General features: G+C 43.2%; 1 protein-coding gene across 5 annotated transcripts in view; it reads left to right on the forward strand.

Annotated features, from left to right (window-relative positions):
* ESR1 (estrogen receptor 1) overlaps positions 1–25,054 on the forward strand; it is a 285,513-nt gene that overhangs the window by 134,491 nt on the left and 125,968 nt on the right. For all 5 annotated transcript variants that reach the window (XM_045011673.1, XM_045011671.1, XM_045011672.1 and 2 more), the window contains one exon: positions 3,837–4,027. In XM_045011673.1, the coding sequence (XP_044867608.1) occupies positions 3,837–4,027 (191 nt within the window). The remainder of the gene's footprint in view (positions 1–3,836; positions 4,028–25,054) is intronic.

Here is a 25,054-nt window from a genome sequence, read left to right on the forward strand (position 1 = left end):
GCCGGTCCGGAGCCACTGGCCAGGCCGGAGTCAGGGGCTGGGCTGGAGACTGGAGTCGGGGCCGGGGGCCGGCCCAGAGCCGCACCGCCCAGCCGGCGTCGGAGTCTGGGCCGGGGGCTGGCCTGGAGCCGCGCGGCACCTAGAGCCTTCCTCATGCCCCCCGCCCCAGCTCACCTGCAGGAAGCTGCTGCTTCCTTCTCAGCCCTCCCAGGCTTCCCGCGCTAACAGCTGATTGGCGGGAAGCCCGGAGGGGAGCCTTCAGAGGAGGAGGCAGAGGCAGAGCTGGAGCCAGGTGAGCTGGGGCCTGGGGCAGGGCAGGGAGCTGCTGGAGCTTTTGTTAAATTTAAAAGCCCTTTACAACCGGTTCTAAAAGGATTTCTAAATTTAACAACCGGTTCCCGCGAACCCGTGGGAACCGGCTCCAGCTCACCACTGGTGAAAACTGAAACAAAAAAGTCATTCAACACTTCTGCCATTTCCACACTTTCTGTTATTGTTCCCTCTCCCTGCCCCGCCCGCCGCCCCATGGAGTAACAGGCCTACCCTGTCCTTGGTTTTCCTCTTGCTTCTAATGTATTTGTAGAATGTTTTCTTGTTACCCTTTATGTCTCTAGCTAGTTTCATCTCATTTTGTGCCTGACCCTTCTAATTTTGTCTCTATGTACTTATTTGTTTATATTCATCCTTTGTAATTTGACCTAGTTTCCACTCTTTGTAGGACTGTGTGTGTGTGTTTCAGATAATTGAAGAGCTCCTGGTTAAGACAGGGTGGTCTCCTGCCATACTTCACATTTTTCCTGTGCAGTAGGATAGTTTTTCTCTTCTGCTCTTAATGTCTCTCTGAAAACTGTCACCTCTAGAAGTGTTTTCCCCCTTAGACTTGCTTCCCATGGGATCTTGCCTACCAACTCCCTGAGTTTGCTAAAGTGTGCCTTCTAGAAATCCATTATCTTTATCTTTATTTCCTTCTACCGTTCCTTAGAATCATGAACTCTACCATTTCATGATCATTTTCACCCAAGCTGCCTTCCTCTTTGAAATTCTCAACCAGTCCCTCCCTATTTGTCAAATCAAATCTAGAACAGTCTCTCCCCTAATAGCTTTCTCTGCCTTCTGAAATAAAAAATTGTCTCCAGTACGTTCCAAGAACTTGATGGATAATCTGTGCCCTGCCACATTATTTTCCCAACAGATGTCTGAGTAGTTGAAGTCTCCCATTGCCACCAACTTCCTTAACAAAGAGACGGTTAAGTGATGCCTATGTTCCAGTCTAGAAGTATCTAATAGGGTAAACCTGTTTGATAATGTGCTCTTCAATCTAGCAGAGAAGGGTGTAACATGATCCAGTCTAGTTTCAACTTCCGTCTATTGGAAATAAGGCACAATTTTTTAACAGTGAGGGTAATTAACCACTGAACAACTTGCAAAAGGTCACAATGGATTCTTTATCAGTGGCAATTTTAAGTCAAGATAGGATGCTTTTATAAAATATATGCTCTAGGAATTATTTTGGGGAAGTTATATGGTCTCTAGACAGGAGATTAGAATAGATCACAATGATCCCTTCCAGGCTTGAAATCCATTAATCATTTTGATTAATAGTTAAGTGTATAGTCTCATTCACCTAAACTGGTGTATAGGTTATCCTTGTTAAAATGTAGCTAAAGGTGTTTGGTTAGCTTATTTTTGCTTTTCATTGGAGTATAAACACTGAAAACTTCAAAAAGCCCTATTTCTGGAGGGCTGTTAATTTCCTGAGTTACGTTGAGGCTATTGGGGCTGGCGGACAAGAGGGAAGATCTGTGATCATAATGAGGCAGAGTTAGGCCATGAATTCTGTTTACGAGTCCAAGCTAGTTCACCTCTCCCCTGCCAGAACCATCCTCTTCTCCGAGCTGGCCCTGTTGCTGTGAGGTACTTCCCCTTTCCAGTGGGTCCCATCCCCTACCTCATACCAAGAAACAATGGGAGGGTTGGGAATCTCAGAAAAGCAGCAAAGACTGGAGCGTGGAGATCTCTTCTCCTCCACTATGGCCTGGTCTACACTGGGGGGTGGAGGTGGGGATTGATCTAAGATATGCAACTTCAGCTATGAGAATAGCGTAGCTGAAGTCGACTTATCTTAGATAGACTTAGAATCACTTTGCATCCTTGCGGCGCGGGATCGATGGCCGCCACTCCCCTGTTGACTTTGCTTCCGCCTCTCGCTGAGCTGGAGTTCAGCAGTCGATGGGAGAGCGATCGGGGATCGATTTATTGTGTCTATACTACACATGATAAATTGATCCCTGATAGATCAATCGCTACCCGCCAATCCGGCGGATAGTGTAGATGTACCCTAAGTGATGGTATTAGCAGTTCCATGTGTTGGAAGGAAAGGGATGTTCTGGCATCTTTATGGCTGTGGCGGAAGGGTACAGGGAAAGTATAAAAATGCAGTGCTTGGCTTCTTTTGCTTATTTCTAAAGCTTGGCAACATGGGAGAAGAAGTAGTGAAGTGATACAGTAAAAGGGATGTGGTTAAATGAGACTTTGAGGTAAATCAGCTTCAAAGGGAGAAATCAAAGCAATGAAGGACAATAAAATGATGGGAAAAACAGGAAAGGGTTAAAAGTAGACCTAGGGAGGGAGGTTTCCCTCCTCCTCTTAAATTTTAATAGTATCCAAAATATGCAAATGAATGTTACTTTGCATATTATGGTCATGCTTATGGTGTCAGGAATTCTGTCACCTCCCCACTTTCTAGAACCTCCGAAAAGCCAGAGGTCTGCCATGTCTGCATTTCACTGTTCACAGCTGTTTTCAACTTACACAAGTCACAAATAAACCACAGGTGAATATTAAAAGAAGAGTCCAAAATGAACTGGAACACAGGGCTTGAGGCAAAAGCTTTCGCTTGACTTCAAAAATGCTGTTAACCTGGATTTTTGGCATAATTCAGTTGCTTAGAATAGCCTATCACTCTGATATTCTATGATTCTATGACAATACCTTGTATTTCTATAAGTGATATCCATTCTAAGCAGTTGAATGCCAATGAATTTAATTTGGGCACAGAAGGCATACGAGTTTTGACAGGTATGGATGGTGGCATTTGGGAATGGCATAGGAATGCTTCCAGGAAGTTTTGGCTGATATGGATACTTGGGAAGAGTGACAGCAGATGTTGGGGAGTAATTTTAGTTACATGAAAGGAAGATGGCATTTGAGAGTAGGAGTCTTTGGAGAATTGCTGGGGAGTTTTGGCTAGGAGCTTGAAGTTGCTGTTTGTGACAGATGCCTCATTAATTAAAAAAAAACAGGGATTCCTGCTGCACTCAAAATGGGGAAGAGAACAACATGTCTGCACCCAAAAGTAAAACCTGGAGAAAGGTCCAACTTGTTAGATTCAGAAACACAATGTAATTGGCTAGGACAAGGTCATATGATCCTGATAAGATAACTGACTTCTGTTCAAGAATTGAAAATTAAATAAACTTATTTTTGGTAAGTGATTAGTATGTTAAATAGTAAGCCAAATGATTTTTAGTATTTTTGGTCTCATGATTCTCTCTCAGACAGTTGCATTCCATTTCCCAAAGCAGTCTTGTTCTTCAATATTTTCATAGTGCGGACCACATCTCAGCAGTGTCTCTCTGACCACATTCCCTTCCATTTTCAATCCCACAGATCACTTCCATTCCTTTTCCTTTTCTTCCTTGTGATCATATAACATGCCTGTGGCAATTACTTACATGTAAAAGTAATGTTAAAGTATTTAATATATTTTAATGTAACTCAGCATCTGGAATGAGACCTTTTAATATCAATAAATTCACTGAATTTTCATTTTACAGGCCAAGTTCAGATAACAGGCGACAGGGGAGCAGGGAGAGGATGTCCAGCACCAGTGAAAAGGGCAGCCTGGCCATGGAATCCACCAAGGAAACCCGCTACTGTGCTGTGTGCAATGACTATGCTTCAGGCTACCATTACGGAGTCTGGTCTTGCGAGGGCTGCAAGGCCTTCTTCAAAAGAAGCATTCAAGGTAATAACTTGTGGAAGGGTAGTAGTAAGTTCCTTATTCCTAGGGAATTGTGTATTTGTGAAGGTACGGAGACTATAGATTGATTCCTGAAGAACAAAACAGTATATTTCACAAGCTGACAACCATCATGCATTTATGTCCCTGTTTGTTAAATTATATATATCAACTAATAACATTGTAATTAGTTTAGTCCAAGATTTAAAAAACAAACAAACAAAAAAAACCACTTCTCCTTTCTATCCTTGGGTTCGTGTATGTCTCATCATGGCACTGGTGAGGAATCTAATTTAAAAATAAAACTCTATGCTGAATCCTATTCAACGCTGCAGGGTTGTTCTCTTCTGTCCTCCCGCCTTCCCTTTGCACATATACTGTGCAAAGCTCTTTTATGTAAATACTCCTTATCTGAAATAGCCTTTTCTTGTTAATTCCCTCTCAGAGTGCAGCTTAATTTTTGCTCATTGATTTATTATAAATTCAGTGCTAGATTAGCAAGATAGTTCAGTTCAAGGCACAACTTAAGGACATCACCTCTTTGAATGCAAATGCAATAAAATAGGTTTCCTTTTCAAAATATATTGTGTCCTGCAAGCAGTTGGGATGGGCGTGAGATGGGAAGAGTCACCCTCATGTTTTCTCTTTCTTTCATGGCCGTTGCTGTGCCTTGCCACTTGGTTTCACACAGGGAGGTACAGCACACGTCTCAAAAAACAGTGACCAAAAACTGAACTGTCCAGGTAAAACCCTGTGGAACAGAGTACACCTGGCAGAAGTAGAACTGAAATCTAGTGGTTAAAGCTACTGAATGGTACCCAGGAATATTCTGCATGTACAGGGTCTGTTGGACAACTGATTCTGTTGTCTTCGGCAAGTCATTTGACTGCTTGGTATTTCATTCAGCTCAGCTCCAAATTTAGGTAAGAAGCAGTTAAAACTCGCTAAAAACCATACTTGGCTGCTGTAGGGAAAAAATTGAAACAACTTTGTTTCTTTCTGAATACAAACTAACCAAGCATGAAACTTGGGTGACCTCTATACATTACCTCCATCTCATATATGAGCACAGAAGGCTCTTGTAGCTTTTTTCACAATTTGAACTAAACATAGACTATTCCTACCTCTGGTCACAAGAATGTGATTATTGCCTCTTTGCATAGCTACCACTTAGATGAGGCAAATGTTGTTGTTCTGAGCATTCAGCTAAAGCTTCTCATGTTTCTGCAGGAAAAGTGTTTTTGTAACTTTTCAGTGAAAGGTTGGCTCCAGGGGAGACATTGGTGGATTTTAGTGGTAGTGGTTGGTTACTAATCATTTGTATTTCTGCTTTCCTAGGCTCATCTAAGTTGTCTTAGGGTATGTCTACACTACAAGAGTAGTTCGATTTAACTTAGGTCGAATTTGTGGATTCGACCTGATGAATTCGAATTTGTGTATCCACACTAAGGACACTAATTCAACTTTGTGAGTCCACACTAACGGGGCAAGCGTCGACATTGGAAGCGGTGCATTCTGGGCAGCTATCCCACAGTTCCCGCAGTCCCCGCTTCCCATTGGAATGCTGGGTAGAGCCCCCAATGCCTTCTGGGGGAAAAATGTGTCGAGGGTGGTTTTGGGTAACTGTCATCATTCAACCGTCACTCCCGCCCTCTCTCCTTGAAAGCGCCGGCGGGAACTCTGTTCGCGCACTTTTCTGGTCAGTGACAGCGCGGACGCCACAGCACTGCGAGCATGGAGCCCGCTGCGATCATCGCTGCACTTATGGCCGTTGTCAACTCCTCGCACCTTATCGAACACCTCTTCCAAAGTCAGCTGCTGAGAAATCGGGCGAAGAGGCTCCGGCAGCGCGGTGAGGACGTGAAGTGTGAGAGTGGCACAGACCTCTCACAAAGCACGGTACGCCGCGCCGTGGAGATCATGGTGGCAATGGGTCACGTTCATGCTATGGGATGGCGATTCTGGGCCCGGGAAACAAGCACGGACTGGTGGGACCGCATAGTGCTGCAGGTCTGGGATGAATCACAGTGGCTGCGAAACTTCAGGATGCGTAAGGGCACTTTCCTTGAACTGTGTGACTTGCTGTCCCCTGCCCTGAAGCGCCAGGACACCCGGATGCGAGCAGCCCTGAGTGTGCAGAAGCGAGTGGCCATAGCCCTCTGGAAACTTGCAACGCCAGACAGCTACCGGTCAGTAGCGAACCACTTTGGCGTGGGCAAATCTACCCTGGGGGTTGCTGTGATGCAAGTAGCCCACGCAATCGTTGACCTACTGCTCTCAAAGGTGGTGACCCTGGGAAACGTCCAGGTCGTCATAGATGGCTTCGCCACGATGATATTCCCAAACTGCGGTGGGGCTATAGATGGCACTCACATCCCTATCCTGGGACCGGCCCACCAGGCCAGCCAGTATATTAACTGAAAGGGCTACTTTTCAATGGTGCTGCAAGCACTGGTGGACCATAGGGGACGTTTTACCAACATCTACGTCGGGTGGCCGGGCAAGGTTCATGACGCACGTGTGTTCAGGAACTCTGGTCTGTTTAGACGCCTGCAGGAAGGTAGTTTCTTCCCGGACCACAAAGTAAGTGTTGGGGATGTGGAGATGCCTACAGTGATCCTCGGGGACCCAGCCTACCCGCTAATGCCCTGGCTCATGAAGCCCTATACAGGCGCCCTGGACAGTGACAAGGAGCTCTTCAACTACCGGCTGAGCAAGTGCAGAATGGTGGTGGAGTGTGCTTTCGGACGTCTCAAGGGGAGATGGAGGAGCTTACTGACTCGCTCGGATCTCAGCGAAACCAATATCCCCATTGTTATTGCAGCTTGCTGTATGCTCCACAATCTCTGTGAGAGCAAGGGGGAGACCTTTATGGCGGGATGGGAGGTTGAGGCAAATCGCATGGCTGCTGATTACGCTCAGCCAGACACCCGTGCGATTAGAAGAGCCCAGCGGGAAGTGGTGTGCATCCGGGAGGCTTTGAAAGCTAGGTTCCTCAGAGAGCAGGGTAACCTATGACTGTCCAGTCTCTTTACAGAGAAGCTGAACCTGCCCCTGTTTCAGTTACTATTGACTTTTTTCAGCGGTTACATACCCCGTTCACCAGGTTTCCCCCCTTCCAACAGACGTTTAAAAATAAAGTTATTGGAACATTTTTAATTAACAAAGTTTTCTTTACTAACGAATTCTCATTCAAGGGTTCCAACAGGGACGCAGACTGTGGTGGGTACGGTGTGCAGTGATGTACAGACCGCTTCTACACTCGAGGACTGACAGGCTCCTGCTCCTACAGCGGTCTCTGGGGGGAGGACGGTTACCGGAGGGTGTGCAGGAAGGGGTGGGTTTGCAGGAAGGGGTGAGGGGTGTGTGGGAAGGGTGAGTAGGTGTGGGGGGATGATGGCTCTGGCTGGGGCTCAGGGCATCGGAGAGGTTCATGGCTAGGGTGGAAGGGCATGGTAAGGGCAGCCTGCCTTGCCATTTGTGGATGCCAGGCGCTTGGACCCTGGGGCAACATACACCTCCCAGACTGACCTGGGGCAGCAGACACCTCGCAGAGTGACCCGGGTGCCTAGTGACTGCACTCTGTGTGTGACCTGCTGTTGATCCTGCCCCCATGTCTGTACCCTGTTAATGGTGGCTGTCCTATGCAATTAACAAACCCCTCCCCCCCCTTCACACAAAGTCTTCTGCAAAGAAACATGACGGAAACAGTAATGAACAGCAAACTATTTTTAATACTCAACTACACAGTTGGGGGATGAAACTGGGATTTGGGATCGGGTGAGCCAGGAAGGCAAGCAATTCTCATACTTTAGGGAATGAGAGCTGTTTGGTACATGAGCGCTCTGCTGGGGTGGAGTGACAGTTTTCACGGCCCCTAGCGCCCCTCCTTCTTGTGATTTTGGGTGAGGGGGGGACAGGACTTTGTGGCGGGGGAGGGCGGTTGCAGATACAGTTCAGGGGGGCTCTCTGCTCCTGCCTGCGGTCCTGCAGAACATCCACAAGGCGCCGGAGCATGTCTGTTTGCTCCCTCATTAGTCCAAGCAGCGTTTGAGTCGCCTGCTGGTCTTCCTGCCGCCACCTGTCCTCCCGTTCGCTGTGTGAGCGCTGCTGCTGAGAGAGGGTCTCCCTCCACTGGCTCTGCTGGGCTGCCTCGTCTCTGGAGCAGGCCATCAGTTCAGCGAACATCTCGTCCCGAGTCTTTTTCTTTCGCCACCTAATCTGCGCCAGCCTCTGTGAGGGGGATGCCGGGGCAGTTCGGGAAAGAGCCGCAGCTGTGTGATGGGAAAAAGGAAGTGATTTCCTTCCAAAGATACATGTTTGCGAACACTGAACACAGTCTACTCAGTTTCTGTGAACAAGACCATACAGGGCACCTAATCTCATGTGCTCTCAGGACAAGTTCGAATTTTCGGCATTCACTTTCATTGCCTGGGGTCTTGCACTGGAGATCGGACAAGCGGGGCAGGACAGCAGAATCCATGTAGCAGCCAGGCCTGGTAAGCCGTAAACTTTAGGCTGCTTAACAGTTAATGGATAGCAGTGCCCTCCTGCTGCAGGCAATCTGGAAAGCATAAAGTCTGACCCTGTTCCAGCCCCTCGCGGCTGTCCCCGTGAAAGATCCCTGTATGCTTTTCCTGTGCAGCCTACAACACGTGGCTGTTAAACGACGGTCATTGTTATGCAAAGGAAAAGTCAAGCATTCACAATAGTAACATTAAAGTAATTCCCCTAATTAGATGCAGCAGTCACCGAGCGAGATCACCCTGAGGCGGGTCTCCAGGAGAAACAGAGAGCGCATGCTGTGTGAATCCCTGCACAGACCAGGGCCCTATGCTGCCATGCTAGTCGAGGCGATGCTCCCATTATACCTCCTGATGGCCTGGCGCGGAAGAGTGTGCTTCCACGGAGCACCCAACAAGGCACCTCTCCCCAGGAACTTCCTGCGGAGGCTTTTCGAGTACCTCTCAGAGAGCTTCGTTGAACTGTCCCAAGAGGATTTTTGTTCGATCCCTATATGCATTGACCTTCTTTTTATATAGTTTTTATTCCTGTTTTGTTAAGAAATAAATGTTTACATGTTTATAGCACTTACCGACTGATCCTTCCCCTGATTCGGAGTCCGGGTTAACGGCCGGGGAGGGTTGGTAGGGGATCTCTGTGAGGGTGATGAAGAGATCCTGGCTGTCGGGGAAAGCAGTATTGTAACCGCTGTCGCCTGCCTCGTCCTCCACAAACCCTTCCTCATCTTCCCCATCGGCGAACATCGCCGAGAAACTGCCCCTCGACACTATCCCATCCTCAGAGTCCACGGTCACTGGTGGGGCATTGCCACCGAGAATGGCATGCAGTGCCTTGTAGAAGCGGCATGTCTGGGGCTGGGCTCCGGAGAGTCCGTTTGCCGCTTTGATTTTTTGGTAGCCTTGTCTCAGGTCCTTGATTTTCACGCGGCACTGCGTTGCATCCCGGCTGTATCCTCTGAGTGCCATGGCTTTGGAGACCTTCTCGTAGGTCTTTGCATTCCGTTTTTTGGAGCGCAGCTCTGAAAGCACAGACTCATCGCCCCACACAGCGATCAGATCCAAGACTTCCCGGTCAGTCCATGCTGGGGCCCTCTTTCTACTCTGAGATTGCATGGACTCCTCTGCTGGAGAGCTCTGCATCGCTGCCAGTGCTGCTGAGCTCGCCACGACGTCCACACAGGAAATGAGATTCAAACTGGCCAGACAGGAAAAGGAATTCAAATTTTCCCGGTGCTTTTCCTGTATGGCTGATCAGAACATCTGAGCTCGGACTGCTGTCGAGAGCGTCAACAGAGTGGTGCAGTGTGGGATAGCTCCCGGAGCTAGTAAATTCGATTTGCATCCACACCTAGCCTAATTCGACATAGCCATGTCGAATTTAGTGCTACTCCCCTCGTCGGGGTGGAGTACTGAATTCGAACTAAAGAGCCCTCTAGGTCGAATTAAATGGCTTCCTGGTGTGGACGGGTGCACGGTTAATTCGAATTAACGCTGCTAAATTCGAATTAAAGTCCTAGTGTGGACCAGGCCTTAGCCATGACTACGTTATTTTTACTCAGTTATAAGGGGAACTGGAGGGAGGCAGAGTGAAATGCAGTTATCTTGATAAATTCAATGAATCAATATAAGTTTATGTAAAGGACAGATCTCCTAATTAAGTGTTTATCAGTTGAGTCCTTAGTTACAGGTGACGTGGCAAATGGGGATGGAAAGGATCTTAGATGAAATAGCATATGTTTCTATTTATGCAGTTTGTATTGTCTTCATAACAGAGTATAGAGAGGCATCTGTGAAATAATTCATTTGTAGAGTTGGTCAGGAATTCCCCCCGCCCCCCCAAAATGGTTTTTTTGTCTAAACTGAAACTGTTCACGAAATAATATTGAGGTCAACAAAATACCAGACTTGTAATATTTTCAGTTAAAGTAACATATTTTGAGACTATCAAATTTTAAAATTGTCAATCTAGAAAGTTTTAGGTTTTTTTAGTTGAAACAACTTTTCATTTCAAAATTTTAGAAAATTTACCCTGAAAGAAGGAAAAAAGTTTGAGATTGAAAGGAAACATTTCAAAATTATCTGAACATTTTGATTAAACCAAAACGAATGTTCTGGATTTTTAGTTCATGAAAACGTGGGTGGTTTTTTTTGACTTTCGCTTGATTCAGTATGGGATTTTTTTTCAAAATCCCAAATTCTCATGGGACAGAAACAGTTTTCCACCTAGCTCTAGTCATTTATACTTTATCAGGGTCACTGCTCATCCAATGAATAGGCCTTCTCTATGGACATTTATTGATCTAAGATGTAAATGAAGCAGGTTAGCATCCTTTAAATCATCTCATTTCATTGCCACTTCTGAAAAGAGGTGGGTAAAATAGAAAAGACCCTCCTCATTTGTCTTGTACCATGCAGCCAGTACTTAAACTCAAGTGACAGAGCACTCTTCTGGGAAGTTTGCAGACCTGAATTTTCAGAAACTACTTCATTATTGAAAAATTGAGAAGAGCTACAAGAATGATTTGAAGGCTGTAAAATATGCTTTGTAATGAGAGACTTTAAGAAGCTCTGTCTATATAGTTTATACAAGAGAACGTTAAGAAGTAACTGGATCATGATCTACAAATACCTACATAGAGAAAATATTTCTAATAATAGATGGCTTCTTAATCTGGCGGAAAAACGACATGAGATCCAATGGTTGAAAGGTGAAGCTAGACAAATACGGACTAAATGTAAAGTGCACATTTTTAACAGGAAAAATAAATAACTATTCGAACACCTAAGGACATGGTGGATTCTCTATCATCTGAAGCCTTTAAATCAAGCCTGGATATTTTTCTAGATGAAATACTATAGTTCAAACAGAAGGAAGAGGCTTGATGCAGAAATTGTTAGGTAAGGTTCTTTGACCTGTGTTATGCAGGAAGTCACTTCTGGCCTTTAATATTTTTTAATAGTCTTCAATTAAGACAGAGACATGGTATAAGTCTCATGACTAGAATACTGGTATAAAGGAGCACAGCTTGTTCAGGAAGGACAGGCTAGATTAAATGGGAGAAGGTGTTGCATTATACATCAAGAATATATAGACTTGTTCTGAGGTCCAGAAGGTGGTGAGAGGCAGACCAGTTGAAAATCTCTGATTAAAGATAAAAGAGGTAAAAAATAGGAGTCATATCATGGTAGAGGACTACTATAGACTACTAAATCAGAAAGACAATGAGACATTTCTTGAACAAACAGAAATATCCAAAATATAAGACCTGATAGTAATGGGAAATTTATCTACCCAGATATGTTTAAAATTATGGCAAAACACAATTTCCAATAAACTCTTGGAATGTACTGGGGACAACTTTTTGTTTCATAAAGTGGAGGAAGTAACCAGGAAGATGGAAGATCCGGGGAACTACAGGCCAGTCAGCCTCACCTCAGTCCCTGGAAAAATCATGGAGCAGGTCCTCAAGGAATCAATTCTGAAGCATTTAGAGGAGAGGAAAGTGTTCAGGAACAGTTAGCATGGATTCACCAAGGGCAAGTCATGCCTGACTAATCTGATTGCCTTCTATGATGCGATAACTGGCTCTGTGGATGAGGGGAAAGCAGTGGATATGTTATTCTTTGACTTTAGCAAAGCTTTTGATACGGTCTCCCACAGTATTCTTGCCAGCAAGTTAAAGAAGTATGTGCTTGATGAATGGACTATAAGGTGGATAGAAAGCTGGCTAGATCATTGGGCTTAATGGGTAGTGATCAATGACTCTATGTCTAGTTGGCAGCCAGTATCAAGCGGAGTGCCCCAAGGTTGGTCCTGGGGCCAGTTTTGTTCAATATCTTCATTAATGATCTGGAGGATGGCGTGGATTACACCCCCAGCAAGTTTGCAGATGACACTAAACTGGGAGAAGTGGCAGATATGCTGGAGGGTAGGGATAGGATATGGAGGGACCTAGATAAACTAGAGGATTGGGCCACAAGAAATCTGATGAGGTTCAACAAGGACAAATGCAGAATCTTGCACTTAGGACGGAAGAATCCCATTCACTGCTACAGACTAGGGACTGAACGGCTAGGCAGCAGTTCTGCAGAAAAGGACCTAGGGGTTACAGTGAATGAGAAGCTGGATATGAGTCAACAGTGTGCCCTTGTTGCCATGAAGTCTAATGGCATTTTGGGTTGTATAAGTAGGAGCATTGCCAGCAGATCGAGGGACGTGATCATTCCTCTCTATTCAGCATTAGTGAGGCCTCATCTGGAGTACTGTGTCCAGTTTTGGGCCCCACACTACAAGAAGGATGTGGAAAAATTGGAAAGAGTCCAGCAGAGGGCAACAAAAATGATTGGGGGCTGGAGCACATGACTTATGAGGAGAGGCTGAGGGAAATGGAATTGTTTAGTCTGCAGAAGAGAAGAATGAGGCGGGATTTGATAGCTGCTTTCAACTACCTGAAAGGGGGTTCCAAAGAGGATGGCTGTAGACTGTTCTCAGTGGTAGCAGATGACAGAACAAGGAGTAATGGTCTCAAGTTGAAGTGGGGGAGGTTTAGGTTGGATATTAGGAAAAACGTTTTCACTAGGAGGGAGGTGAAGCACTGGAATGGGTTACCTAGGGAGGTGGTGGAATCTCCTTCCTTAGAGGTTTTTAAGGTCAGGCTTGACAAAGCCCTGGCTGGGATGATTTAATTGGGGATTGGTCCTGCTTTGAGCAGGGGGTTGGACTAGATGACCTCCAAAGGTCCCTTCTAACCCTGATATTCTATTAGGAAAATAGCCATGTTAGGCCTGATTCTGACCAACAGTAAGGAATTGCTAGCAAATCTGAAGATGGAAGGCAATTTGGATGAAAGTGATCATGAAATGATAGATAGGAGGAAGCAACAGAATAAGGACAATAAACATCAAAAAGGCATATTAACAAACTCTGAAAACTGGTAGGTAAGGTGTCATGTGAAGAAAATCTAAGGGAAAAACGAGTTCAAGAGAGCTGGCAGTTTCTCAAAGAGACAAAGGCAAACTATCCCAGTTTGAAGGAAAGATAAGAAGACTAGTAAGAGTCCAATATGGCTCTATCGGGTGCTCTTTACTGATTTGGGGAAAAAAATAGAAACATATGAATTGCTAAGGAGGTGCACAAAAGAATAGCACAAGCATGTAGGGACAAAATCAAAAAGGCTAAGGCACAAAGTTAATTACACCCTACCAAGGAACATAAAAGGCAATAATATGAGGTTCTTAAATTACATTAGAGAAAGAGAAAGGCAAAGGGAAGTGTAATCATTCTACTTAGCAGGGAAGGAGAGCTAATAACTGATATAAAGAAGGCAGAGGTGTGGCATGCCTATTTTGCTTCTCTTTTCATTAGGAAGGTTAATTATGGCCGGATACTTAACACAATTAATATTAACAACAAGGCAGAAGGAATGCAAGCCAAAATAGGTTAAAGAATATTTAGATAAGTTAGATGTATTCAAGTTGGCAGCATCTGATAAAATTCATTTTAGGGTTCTTAAGGAACTAGCTGAAGCAATCTCAGAATCCTTAACAATTGCCTTTTGAGAATTCCTAGAGAATGGGTGAGGTCCCAGAGGACTGGAGAAGGGCAAACATTAGTATCTATTTTTAAAAGGAGAAGAAAGAGGACCCTGGCAATTATAGACAAGTCATCCTAACTATGATACCTGGAAAGATACTGGAACAAATGATTAAACAAACAATTTGTAAGCACCTAGAGGATAATGGAGTTATAAGGAATAGCCAGCATGGATTTGTCAAGGACAAATTGTGCCAAACAAGCCCAATTTTCTCTTTTATCAGGGTTACTGGGCTAGTGGATGAGGTCGGGGGAGCAGACATGCTATATCTTAATTTTTAATAAGACTTTTGACACACTTCCACATGACACATTCTCCTAAGCAAACTAGAGAAATGTGGTCTAGATGAAATGACTATAATGTGGGTGCACAACTGGCTGAAAGATTGTACTTAAAGAGTAGTTATCAATGCTTGCGGGCAAACTGGGAGGGAGTATGTAGTGGAGTCCTGCTGTGGACATTCCTGGATCTGGTACTAGTTGTCATTTTTATGAATGACTTGGATAATGGTGTAGAGGAGTATGCTTATAAAATTTGCAAATGACACCAAGCTGGGAGGGGTTTCAAACACTTTGGAAAAGAAGGTTAGAATTAAAACTAACCTTGATAAATTGGAGACCTGGTCTGAATTCAACAAGAACTTCACTTAGGAAGGAGAAAATCAAAAGCACAACTACAAAATGGGGAATCACTGGCTAGCAGTAGTACTACTGAAAAGAATTGGGGCTATAATGGATCACAAATTGAATGAGTCAACAAATATGCTGCAGTTGCAAAAAAGGATCATACCAAACACCAGAATGGATAAAGGTCATGTTATATGTAAGATGCAGGAAATAATTGTCCCACTCTACTTGGCACTGGTGAGGCCTCAACTTGGAGTACTATGTCCGATTCTGGGTGCTACACTTTAGGAAAGATTTGAAGAGAGTCCAGAGGAGAGCAACAAAAATGATAAATGGTTTAGAAAACCTGAACAAATGAGGAAAGGTTAGAAAAACTACATGTTTAGTCTTGCAGGGCCTGATAAGTCTTCGAATATGTGAAGGGCTGTTATAAAGAGGACAGTGATCAATTGTTCTCAGGGTCCACTGAAGATAGGACAAGAAGTAATGGGCTTAATCTGCAACAAAGGAGATTTAGGTTAGGTATTAGGAAAAACTTATCAACTATAGGGATTGTTAAGATCTGGAAAATACTTCCAAGGGAGGTTGTGAAATCCCCATAATGGGAGGTTTTTAAGAACAGGCTGGACAAAGATGGTCTAGGTTTACTTGTTCCTTCTTCAATGCAGGAGTCTGGTCTTGATGATCTCTCAATGTCCCTTCCAGCCTGAAATTTCTGATTCTTGCAAAGCAGTTTAAGAGAGCAGAATGCATGCCTGATTACTAAAGAAGTTATGTACTATCTTCCGTTTGACTATGCTTGAGGAAAAATAGAGAGCACTAGTGGATACCTATACTTTTTGGTATTCCTTATTGCTAGTTGTACTGTTTGAGCCATATGGTCTATACCAGGAGTAGGCAACCTATGGCATGCATGCCGAAGGCGGCACACGAGCTGATTTTCAGTGGCACTCACACTGCCTGGGTCCTGGCCACTGGTCTGGGAGGGCTCTGCATTGTAATTTAATTTTAAATGAAGCTTCTTAAACATTTTAAAAACTTTATTTACTTTACTTACAACAATAGTTTAGTTAGAGCAGCAAAGAGTCTTGTGGCACCTTATAGACTAACAGACGTTTGGGAGCCTGCGCTTTTGTGGGTGAATACCCACTTCGTCGGATGCATGTTTAGTTTAGTTATATATTATAGACTTATAGAAAGAGACCTTCTAAAAATGTTAAAATGTATTACTGGCACGCGGAACCTTAAATTAGAGTGAATAAATGAAGACTCAGCGCACCACTTCTGAAAGGTTGCTGACCCCTGGTCTATACATAAGACAGGCAGAAACATATGACATTCATGCATAAATTACTGGTCTAAGGTTTCTCCCGCTTTGTGCCAGTGCGAATACCCACAGAAATTACAATTTTAGGAGACTAAGAGATTTATGAAGAGCAGTTTGCATTTCAAATGCACAAAATGGTAAATATCACAAACTATTCCTGGGAAGGATATTCCAAGATCCCTATCATCACTCTGTTACTGTCCCTGTAAAATTTTGAACCCTGTGCATGCCTCTTATGCACGTCCAGAACTTTAACATGTCACCTTGTGCTCATCCTATACTGCTTCTCCTTGTCCTGAGCACTCCCTTTTCCAGGTATTGGCTCCTTTGCTACCATTGATGTTTACAAGAATAACATGACATTATAGCTAAACTGGAGAAATCATCAGTTTCCCTGTTTTTTTTGTCTTCCTTGTTATACCCCTTGCCCTCATGGCTTGAGTCAATATGCTCTAGTCATTCCATGCACGGTGCTCAGCAGTATTCATTCTATAGTACTGTGTTCCACTTGGTAAAAGTTGGTTATTGCTACACTTGCAGGTTGGATGGTAATCTAATCTTTAAGTGTAAGAACTTTAAAAAAATAAAACTTCACATCTAAGTAAGTTGTTAGCACTTGTTACAGATTATTCTACCATCTAATTTTTTGCATGTCCAGAAGATCTGGATACTGGTTAGTATCTCAATAAGAGAAAAACAAGGAGAGATCACTCAGTTGTGGCAGCAACACCCCAAAAATCTCACCCTATGAAAGAATGCCAACATCATTAGCAATTACTTAAATTTAAGGCTAGTGTTGACATAAGAACAAATGGATAGAAACTAGACATGAACAAGGTTAGGCTTGAAATTAGATAGTTTTCTCCATCAGAGGAGTCAAGTTCTGGAACAGCCTTCCAAAGGAAGTAGTGTGTGCAAAAAAACTAACTTATTATCAGACTGAGCTTGTTAAATTTATGGAGGGGATGGTATGATGAGATTGCTTACAATGGCACATGGCTGATCTGTTACTACTATTGGCTAATATCTCCAAAGGCTGGAGATGGGACACTAGATGGGAAGGGCTCTGAATTATTACATAGAATTGTTTCCTACGTGTCTAGTTGGTGGATCTCACCTGAATGCTCGGGGTCTAATGGATTGCCATGTTTGGGATCAGGAAGGATTTCCACCCCCAGGTCAGACCAGCCGAGTATCTGGCTTTTTTTTCCTCCTTTTTCTCTTTCATGAGCCAAAGGTCACTTGCTGGTTTGAACTAGAGTAAAAGGTTGATTCTCTAATTTGAAGTCTTTAAATCAAGATTTGAGGACTTTAGTAACTCAGCCAGAAGATATGGGTAAATTTCAGGGGTGGGTGGGTGAGGTTCTGTGACCTGCAATATGCAGGTCAGACTAGATCAGGGGTCGGCAACCGGTGGCTCGCGGCTCGCCAGGGTAAGCACCCTAGTGGGCCGGCCCGGTTTGTTTATCTGCCGCGTCAGCAAATTCGGCCGATCGCGGCTCCCACTGGCTGCGGTTCGCGGTCCCAGGCCAATGCGGGAGGCAGGAAGTGGCGCGAGCCGAGGGATGTTCTGGCCGTGGCTTCCTGCCCTCCGCATTGGCCTGGGACCACGAACCGCGGCCAGTGGGAGCCGCGATCGGCCAAACTTGCCGACGCGGCAGATAAACAAACCGGGCCGGCCCGCCAGGGTGCTTACCCTGGTGAGCCGCGAGCCAACGGTTGCCAACCCCTGGACTAGATGATCATGATGGTCCCTTCTGGCCTTAAAATCTGAGTTGGTATGTGTTGAGCAATGGCACTGGAAATAATAATTCCATCTCTGTCTCTTTTTTTAAGCAGTCTCTCCCCCCCCCCCTTCCCCAAGGGCATTTTGGAATAAGTATTGGCTTTGAGATAATTTACACAATTATATCTGGCAAAGAAGTATAGGTTTACTTGCAATATTTCTTAACAATTCACCTAGACACAACCTAAGCTTTCATAATCCCTTAATAAAAATAATTGCTTCGGAAGGTTCAGAGTATTTCTAATCTACGTTTTTTATCCTATAATTTCAAACATACTTTTTTCAAAATCTTTTTCTCTCATTCAGTAATCCTTTCTCTCACATGCAGTTCTCTTGATGTCAGTGGAAATAGCACACGAGTAAAGGCTACTTGTATAAGTGTTGGCAGGAGAGGCCCTATATTTCAGTTTCCTTGATAGGTTATTCTTCCTGGATGGGCTGTTTTAGTGTAGTGGTGCAAATGGACAAGCTCCTGCCCCACCCCGCCTCTTCCCCGCCCACATTCTGCTGAGGACTCCAGAGGCGGTCAGGCCTGCACTTATCAGTAAGTAGAGTGACCCGGCCCCAGCCTGCTCCGCTCCCCTGGCCCTCAGCTGCGCCACCGGCAAGTGCTGGGGGGTGGTTTCCCCCGTCCCCCAAAGCCTGGGAGCCAGGGGAGCAGAGCAGGCTGGGGCCGGGTCACTCCACTTCCTGCAGGAAGTGGCCAACCCCCCTTCCCCCCGTCCCCCACGAAGGCCTGGGGCCAGCCCCCCACTCCCCGCTGCAGAGGCCTGGGGCAGGGCCCCGCACAACCCTCCCCCCCACGGCGGGGCTGCATAGGGCACCAAAATAGCTAGGGACGGCCCTGTGCACGAGTATGGGCCAACATGAAATAAAATATTTCAACGAATGACTAATTTGATGATTTTCATACATTTTGAAATAATTTAAACACATTTACAAAGAATACACTTAATTATATAAGGTGGGTGAATTATAGCAAAAATGGTCATTTTATTAATTATTAGGACATTTATCAGGTAAATATCACTCAACCAATTCCAGTGTGTACTTCTTTTAAATAAATGTGTACAGATTTTTAACTTCATGCATTTGAACAATTTAGCTGGCACAATAGACTGGAGTCATTAATGTCAGTGAGGATGAATAATCAAAGGGCTTAGCTCTTTTATCAGAGAATTGTGATAATCAATTGGGTCAAAAAACCTCTTTAAAGAAAGTTTCATGCACTAGTTTGTAATATGCATGAGCCTAATCCTGTGAATGCTAAATGCTTTGTTTCCAATGGTAGTTGTGAATGATCCATACTTTGTGTGTAGAGAGAGAGAAATTCCCTTGGATCCATATAAGGAAATCGCATTGATATGAATGAGGTGGAGTGCATGTGTGTGCATGTCTAAAACACTATATAACAGTTTTTAAATCAATTTTTTGTTTCTTTGTATTTAAATGAATGGGCTTAAAATACAGCAGAACCTGATTAATCAGTCAGTATAGCTCTTTTTCTCTTCTCAAAGGTTTCATAGTAGAGATGCTATAAGGAGGTACCAAGTGAAGATTTTGCTTTCAAAATGTTCAGAGTTTTTATTAATAGCACTATAAATGAGTTACAGATATCAATTAAATGAACATAGTACATTTTGTGATCTGTTATCCTTGAGGTTTTTTTAATGTGTTCACTTATTCATGAATTCCTAGAATTCAAATAATTTGCAATAGGTCTATTGGTCAGTAAGGTCAAATAGTGATGGTGAACTGCTTGTATTTCTCCCACAGTAATTGGATTGGCTTAGGAGATGTTTTTTGCAGCCTTTGGATGACTTTCTTACGTCAAATAGCTGAAAGCTCGAAATACAGCCAGAGTTGGATGCTCTAGTGCTTTTTTGCACTCACACAATATATATGTTTCATTTTTTGATTGAACTGCAGCATGAGTTAATGGCAATGTCAAGTTCATCCTGTAGTTTTAGATTTTAAGCCTTCTGCCAATTTGTCCTGATTACAAATGCTATTTTAGTGTCACATAGTTAGGAATGTTTTTGTGAATAATAATCCTCAGAATATTCTCAAATATTTAACAAGAAAGCAAACCAGATAATAAAATGACCAATCCATTCCATGCCTTGCTTGGTGATTGTAAGAGTGTTTTACCCCTCAAAGGCATGCAAGCTGTAGGCGTTTTGGGCAGGGATGTGCTGGTTTGACTGACCTTGAATCCAGAGGTATGGTAGGAGTGGTTCTTGTACCAGGCGCACACTGCCAGAATAATTAGAAATGCTTCAGATAGAAGGTATGATAGAACTAGAATAATCTATTAAAACTGCTCAGATTCCTTAAATAAAAAAATTGGTCACTGGCTGACACAATTAGGAGAGATCATCACACACTGTAATGAGTTGGGCAGAGCGCTCAAAAAGGTTTGAGCTATTTTATTTTCTGTTTCTAATTCTTTAAGACCTCCAGGGAGGTGCTTCGGTAGGAACAGCCATTTAGTGACTTCTGCTTCTAAGAGTTGAACTTCTCTGTGTTCTAAATGCAGGAAAAAAGAATCCAAGCATATGCTTGTAATTAGAAAATAAATGGAACTGGTTTATATCTTTTTCAATAAAAATAAGGAGGGAAAATGGTTTGACTTGCACTTATTCATAAATGAGGTGTTCTAATCTTTCTTCCATGTCCCCCTTTCTCAATACCTTGTTTAAATGTTGCTGAGTTTCAAAGTTTGCCAGCACACGTCAGGCTTTTCAGAACCCACAGACCTGCTTTTTGTCTTTCTTTTCCCATGGGAAGTGACCTGGAAGGTAACATTCTCCTATCTAAAATGCTATTCTAGCATTACAAGCAGCCACAGTAAGTTATACTTCTCTATTCACAGATTTAAGGCCAGAAGAGACATTAGATCATTTCATCTGACCTCTTAGAACACATGCCATAGAATTTCACCCAGTTGTCCCTCTATTGAGTCTAATACATTGTTTTAATCAAACACATCTTCAGAAAGGCATCCAGTCTTGATTTGTGGACTCCAAAAGCTAATAAACTTTTCTTGTTAGTTTGTTCCAATAGTTAATTTACCCTCTGTTAAAAATTGTCTGATTTTTTTTGTCTGGCTTTAACTTCCAACCATTTGTTCTTGTTTGTCTTTCTCTGCTAGATTACAGAACCTTTTAATACCTACTATTCATCTCCCAGGAAAGTACTTGTAAATCATCATCAAGTCCCCTCTTGATTATCAAAAACTAAACAGATTAGTTCCTTGAGTAGGGCATTTTTTCTAGCCCTCTAACTTCTCCATCCTTTTGAAAACATGGACACAAATACCACATCTAGTTATGTAGTATTGGTTTTGTCAGTCTCAACTCCCTCTCTACTCCTCCTCTCCTCTTTTTTCCACCCCTGTTTATTGCTGCACTCCTTTGCAGTCAAGGCCATTGGAGGTGAAGGAATTACTCTTGCTTTCCCAGAGCTGGATCCAGGAAAGTGCCGTGCATGACTGAGGTATGGGACACCCTCAACTTCCACTGATTACAGTGTGAGTTGAGGGTGCCTAGAACCTAGCAGGATTAAACCCCCAGTGGGAGAAATTCTCAATCTCAGAACTGCCAAAGTGTCTCACATCTTCACCTCCCCCTTCCACCCATCCCTCATTATTTTCTGTCTGTTTCCTCCTTTTTATCCCTCTAGCTGCAGGTCTTTACAAATTCTTTGAAATTTCACAGATTTCTAGTTATGAATGAGGCTGTACAGTAAGGTAAGGTAAGGTCAGCTAGGTAGGAAAGAGCTGAGACCAGAAAGTACATTTTCCCCAAGTTCCTAAATACAAGTAACTTGCTGACAATGTGAATGAGCATTCCTTAATCTCTTAAACCACTCAGACGTCTGGGTCTCTAGCACTGCGGGGATAACCCAAAGAAATGAAGTATTTCAGTCATGCAGCTGAGAATGGATTGTATGTACCAGTCATGCATTCTGGGCCACAGGGAGGAGAACCTTTTGGCAGTGGATATGGGGCTTTATCAGTTGTTGATTTAGCTGCAGAGCGATAGCGCTGGACCCTGTTGAAATAAACATTTGAACTGCAAACTTTCAGGGTTGGTAGTAACTTTTTTCTTTTGTGTTGGGGGTGGGGAGGGCCAGGAATGGAATTCCAATGTCTTCATTTCCACTAGCAAAAGATGCCTAACAAGAAGGTTGCAGGTATTACTGTCACAGTACCTTAACTCCAGGATTTTCAGCTAGTCCAAGTGGGTTTCATGAACCGCTCATACCGGTATTTCATTATTGCCTGCCTCCTCCTTGCATTTCCGTGTTTAATCTCTTTGATAGTAGCTACAACTGCTACAAATCATCCTGCAGCCAAGAAGGCAGAAACTTTTTAATAAGTTTGTGTATCCAGTAACTCACCAGTGTGCCCATTGCATTGCTCTGCTATAAACATCAACTGAAGATTGTATCATAAGTATTATCAGAATAGTTGTTCTTGCATAGCTCCCACTGTTATTGGAGCATAAATAAAGATAAACCTCTATTTTTTCCCTCTGTCTGGGACCATGGAAAATGTAATCAGGGTAGTCTGTTGGAACAGTTGTTGAGATTTTTTTTCCCATCCAGAAAAGAACCATTGAACAGATCTGACAATATCCTCACACGTTTTATAAAATGAAAAACAAAATGCATAATATGTGATTTACGTCATAGGTATATTTGTTCTTCAAACATAAAGACACTTGCATTATCCCAAATGAAAAGCTTGGAATTCTGAAAGTAAAATGTAAGAACACAATAATTAAGTCTCCAGTTTAACTAATAGAGCTGGCAACAATATTGCAACAAAAATGGAAACAATTTTTTAAAAACTTTTAAATATTTTTTCCATGTTCTGACCCATTATAGAACTAGGTGGAAATGAAAGAATTGAAAGACATTTTCCCCCCCCAGAATTTCAACATCTCTTTTCTCCTCCCCTCCCACCAAACACATACACGTTCCTACCTCCTGTATTCAGGCATAGCTCTCATGTACCTGCCCTTTGATACTGATATACTTTTACCAATGTTTTCAGAATCTGAGACGTTATGAGCTTTGGACAATCTGAATGTGCTAAAAGCAAAGAGCTAGATCCACAAAGAGACTTAGGTGCTTAACTGCCAATTTACACACTTAAGTCCAAATTTGGACCTTCAAAACCTCCTCTCAACTGTTATCTAACCCTGTAGATGCCTAAATTCCCTGAGCAACTAAGTTTGTTTGCTTGGGCAGGCACAAAGCTGCCTCAGTTTTGATGACTCTGTGTAGCTCTGTGCCTAAACTCCATCAGGATCCTTGAACTAGGTGTTTTTCTCCACCTATTTTGCCTGTGGGGCCCGATACAATAGGCTTTCTTAGAGCATGCTACGGGATTGGGCCCCACACAAAATAGCCGATAAGGTAACGGTGATGCGAGCTAGTCATGAACCAGGACCCCATTGTGCTAGGCTCTATAGTGACATAAACCAAACAAGAAGTCCCTGCCCCAAGGAAGTTACAATTTAAACAGTGAAAGAGAAGTAAGGAATTCTGGATTATATTCCATCACCTGTGTCTTAGCTTCTTGTTCTGAGCTCACCTTGTGAGCGTTGTATTTAGAATTATACATGATGGCCAAATTATGGAATTTTTCTGAAACTTCTCTTAAATATTTTGCCCGTGTGTAATTCCAGGTCTTTATTAATTAGGCCATGCCATATTTCTACTGACTGTGCAGCAGTAGTGCTTGTGACAGAAGTGTATAATCTGTAATAATGCTTTGAATACCAAGCTATAACAATTTTATGGATACTGTATGTGACTGGTCAATAAGTGGAAGTTATTTCATATTGAGGGTCTAATATTTTCCTGTATGAATGCATTCATTTAGCTGAATAAGGGGCTGTGGGAAAAATAAACAGGAAAGAACATAAGAATGGCCGTATTGGGTCAGACCAAAGGTCCATCTAGCCCAGGGATAGGCAACCTATGGCATGCGTGCCAAAGGCAGCACGCGAGCTGATTTTCAGTGGCACTCACACTGCTGGGGTCCTGGTCACCGGTCTGGGGGGCTCTGCATTTTAATTTAATTTTAAATGAAGCTTCTTAAACATTTTAAAAACCTTATTTACTTTACATACAACAATAGTTTAGTTATATATTATAGACTTATAGAAAGAGACCTTCTAAAAATGTTAAAATATATTACTGGCACGTGAAAACTTAAATTAGAGTGAATAAATAAAGACTTGGCACACCACTTCTGAAAGGTTGCCGACCCCTGATCTAGCCTGTTGTCTGACAGTGGCCAATGCCAGGTGCTTCAGAGAGAATGAACAGAACAGGTAGTTATCAAGTGATCCATCCCTTGTTGCCCATTCCCAGCTTCTGGCAGACAGAGGCTAAGGACACCATCCCTGCACATCCTGGCTAATAGCCATTGTTGGACCTATCCTCCATGAATTTATCTAGTTCTTTTAAAAACCCTGTTATGGTTTTGGCCTTCACAACATCCTCTGGCAAAGAATTCCACAGTCTAACTATGCAATGTGTGAAGTAAAATGACAGTGGCTACAGATAAGAACATCCCCATCCACACTTAAATGACAATGCTGGGACCTAACAGATCAAAGGGCAATGTTGTAGTAGTAGTTGTGTTGGTCCCAGGGTATTAGAAACAGTTTTTTATTGGATCATCTTCTGTTGGTGAAAGAGACAAGCTTTTGTGCTTACACAGTTTTTCTTCTAGTCTAGGAAAGTACTTGGAGTCACAGCTAAATACATGGTGAAACGGATTGTTTAGCATAAGTAGTTAACACACATTATGAAAGACCACTCAAGGTGCACTGGCCAGTTAACACCTCTGCAGTCAAAGGAAAAAAAAAGGGGGCTAGTGGGTTATTTTGTTGTAATAAGCCATAAATCTAATGTTTTTATTAAGTCCATGATTTTTAGTGTTTAGCAAAATTTAAGCTTCCAGGCTTGTCTTTTGAAGGTGTTGTGTAGATTTCCTTTGAGAATGAGGACTGAGAGGTCAGATATGGAATGATCACCATGAAAAGTTTTCACCAGTGTTTGATAAGGTGTGTTTATCATTTTTTGTATGAGTTCTTCCGAATGCATAATGACAGTCTGTCCCACCAACAACTATGTGGGTGAAACCATTTAGTAC

The sequence above is a fragment of the Mauremys mutica genome, chromosome 3, assembly GCF_020497125.1.
Source record: "Mauremys mutica isolate MM-2020 ecotype Southern chromosome 3, ASM2049712v1, whole genome shotgun sequence".
Lineage (NCBI taxonomy): Eukaryota > Metazoa > Chordata > Testudines > Geoemydidae > Mauremys > Mauremys mutica.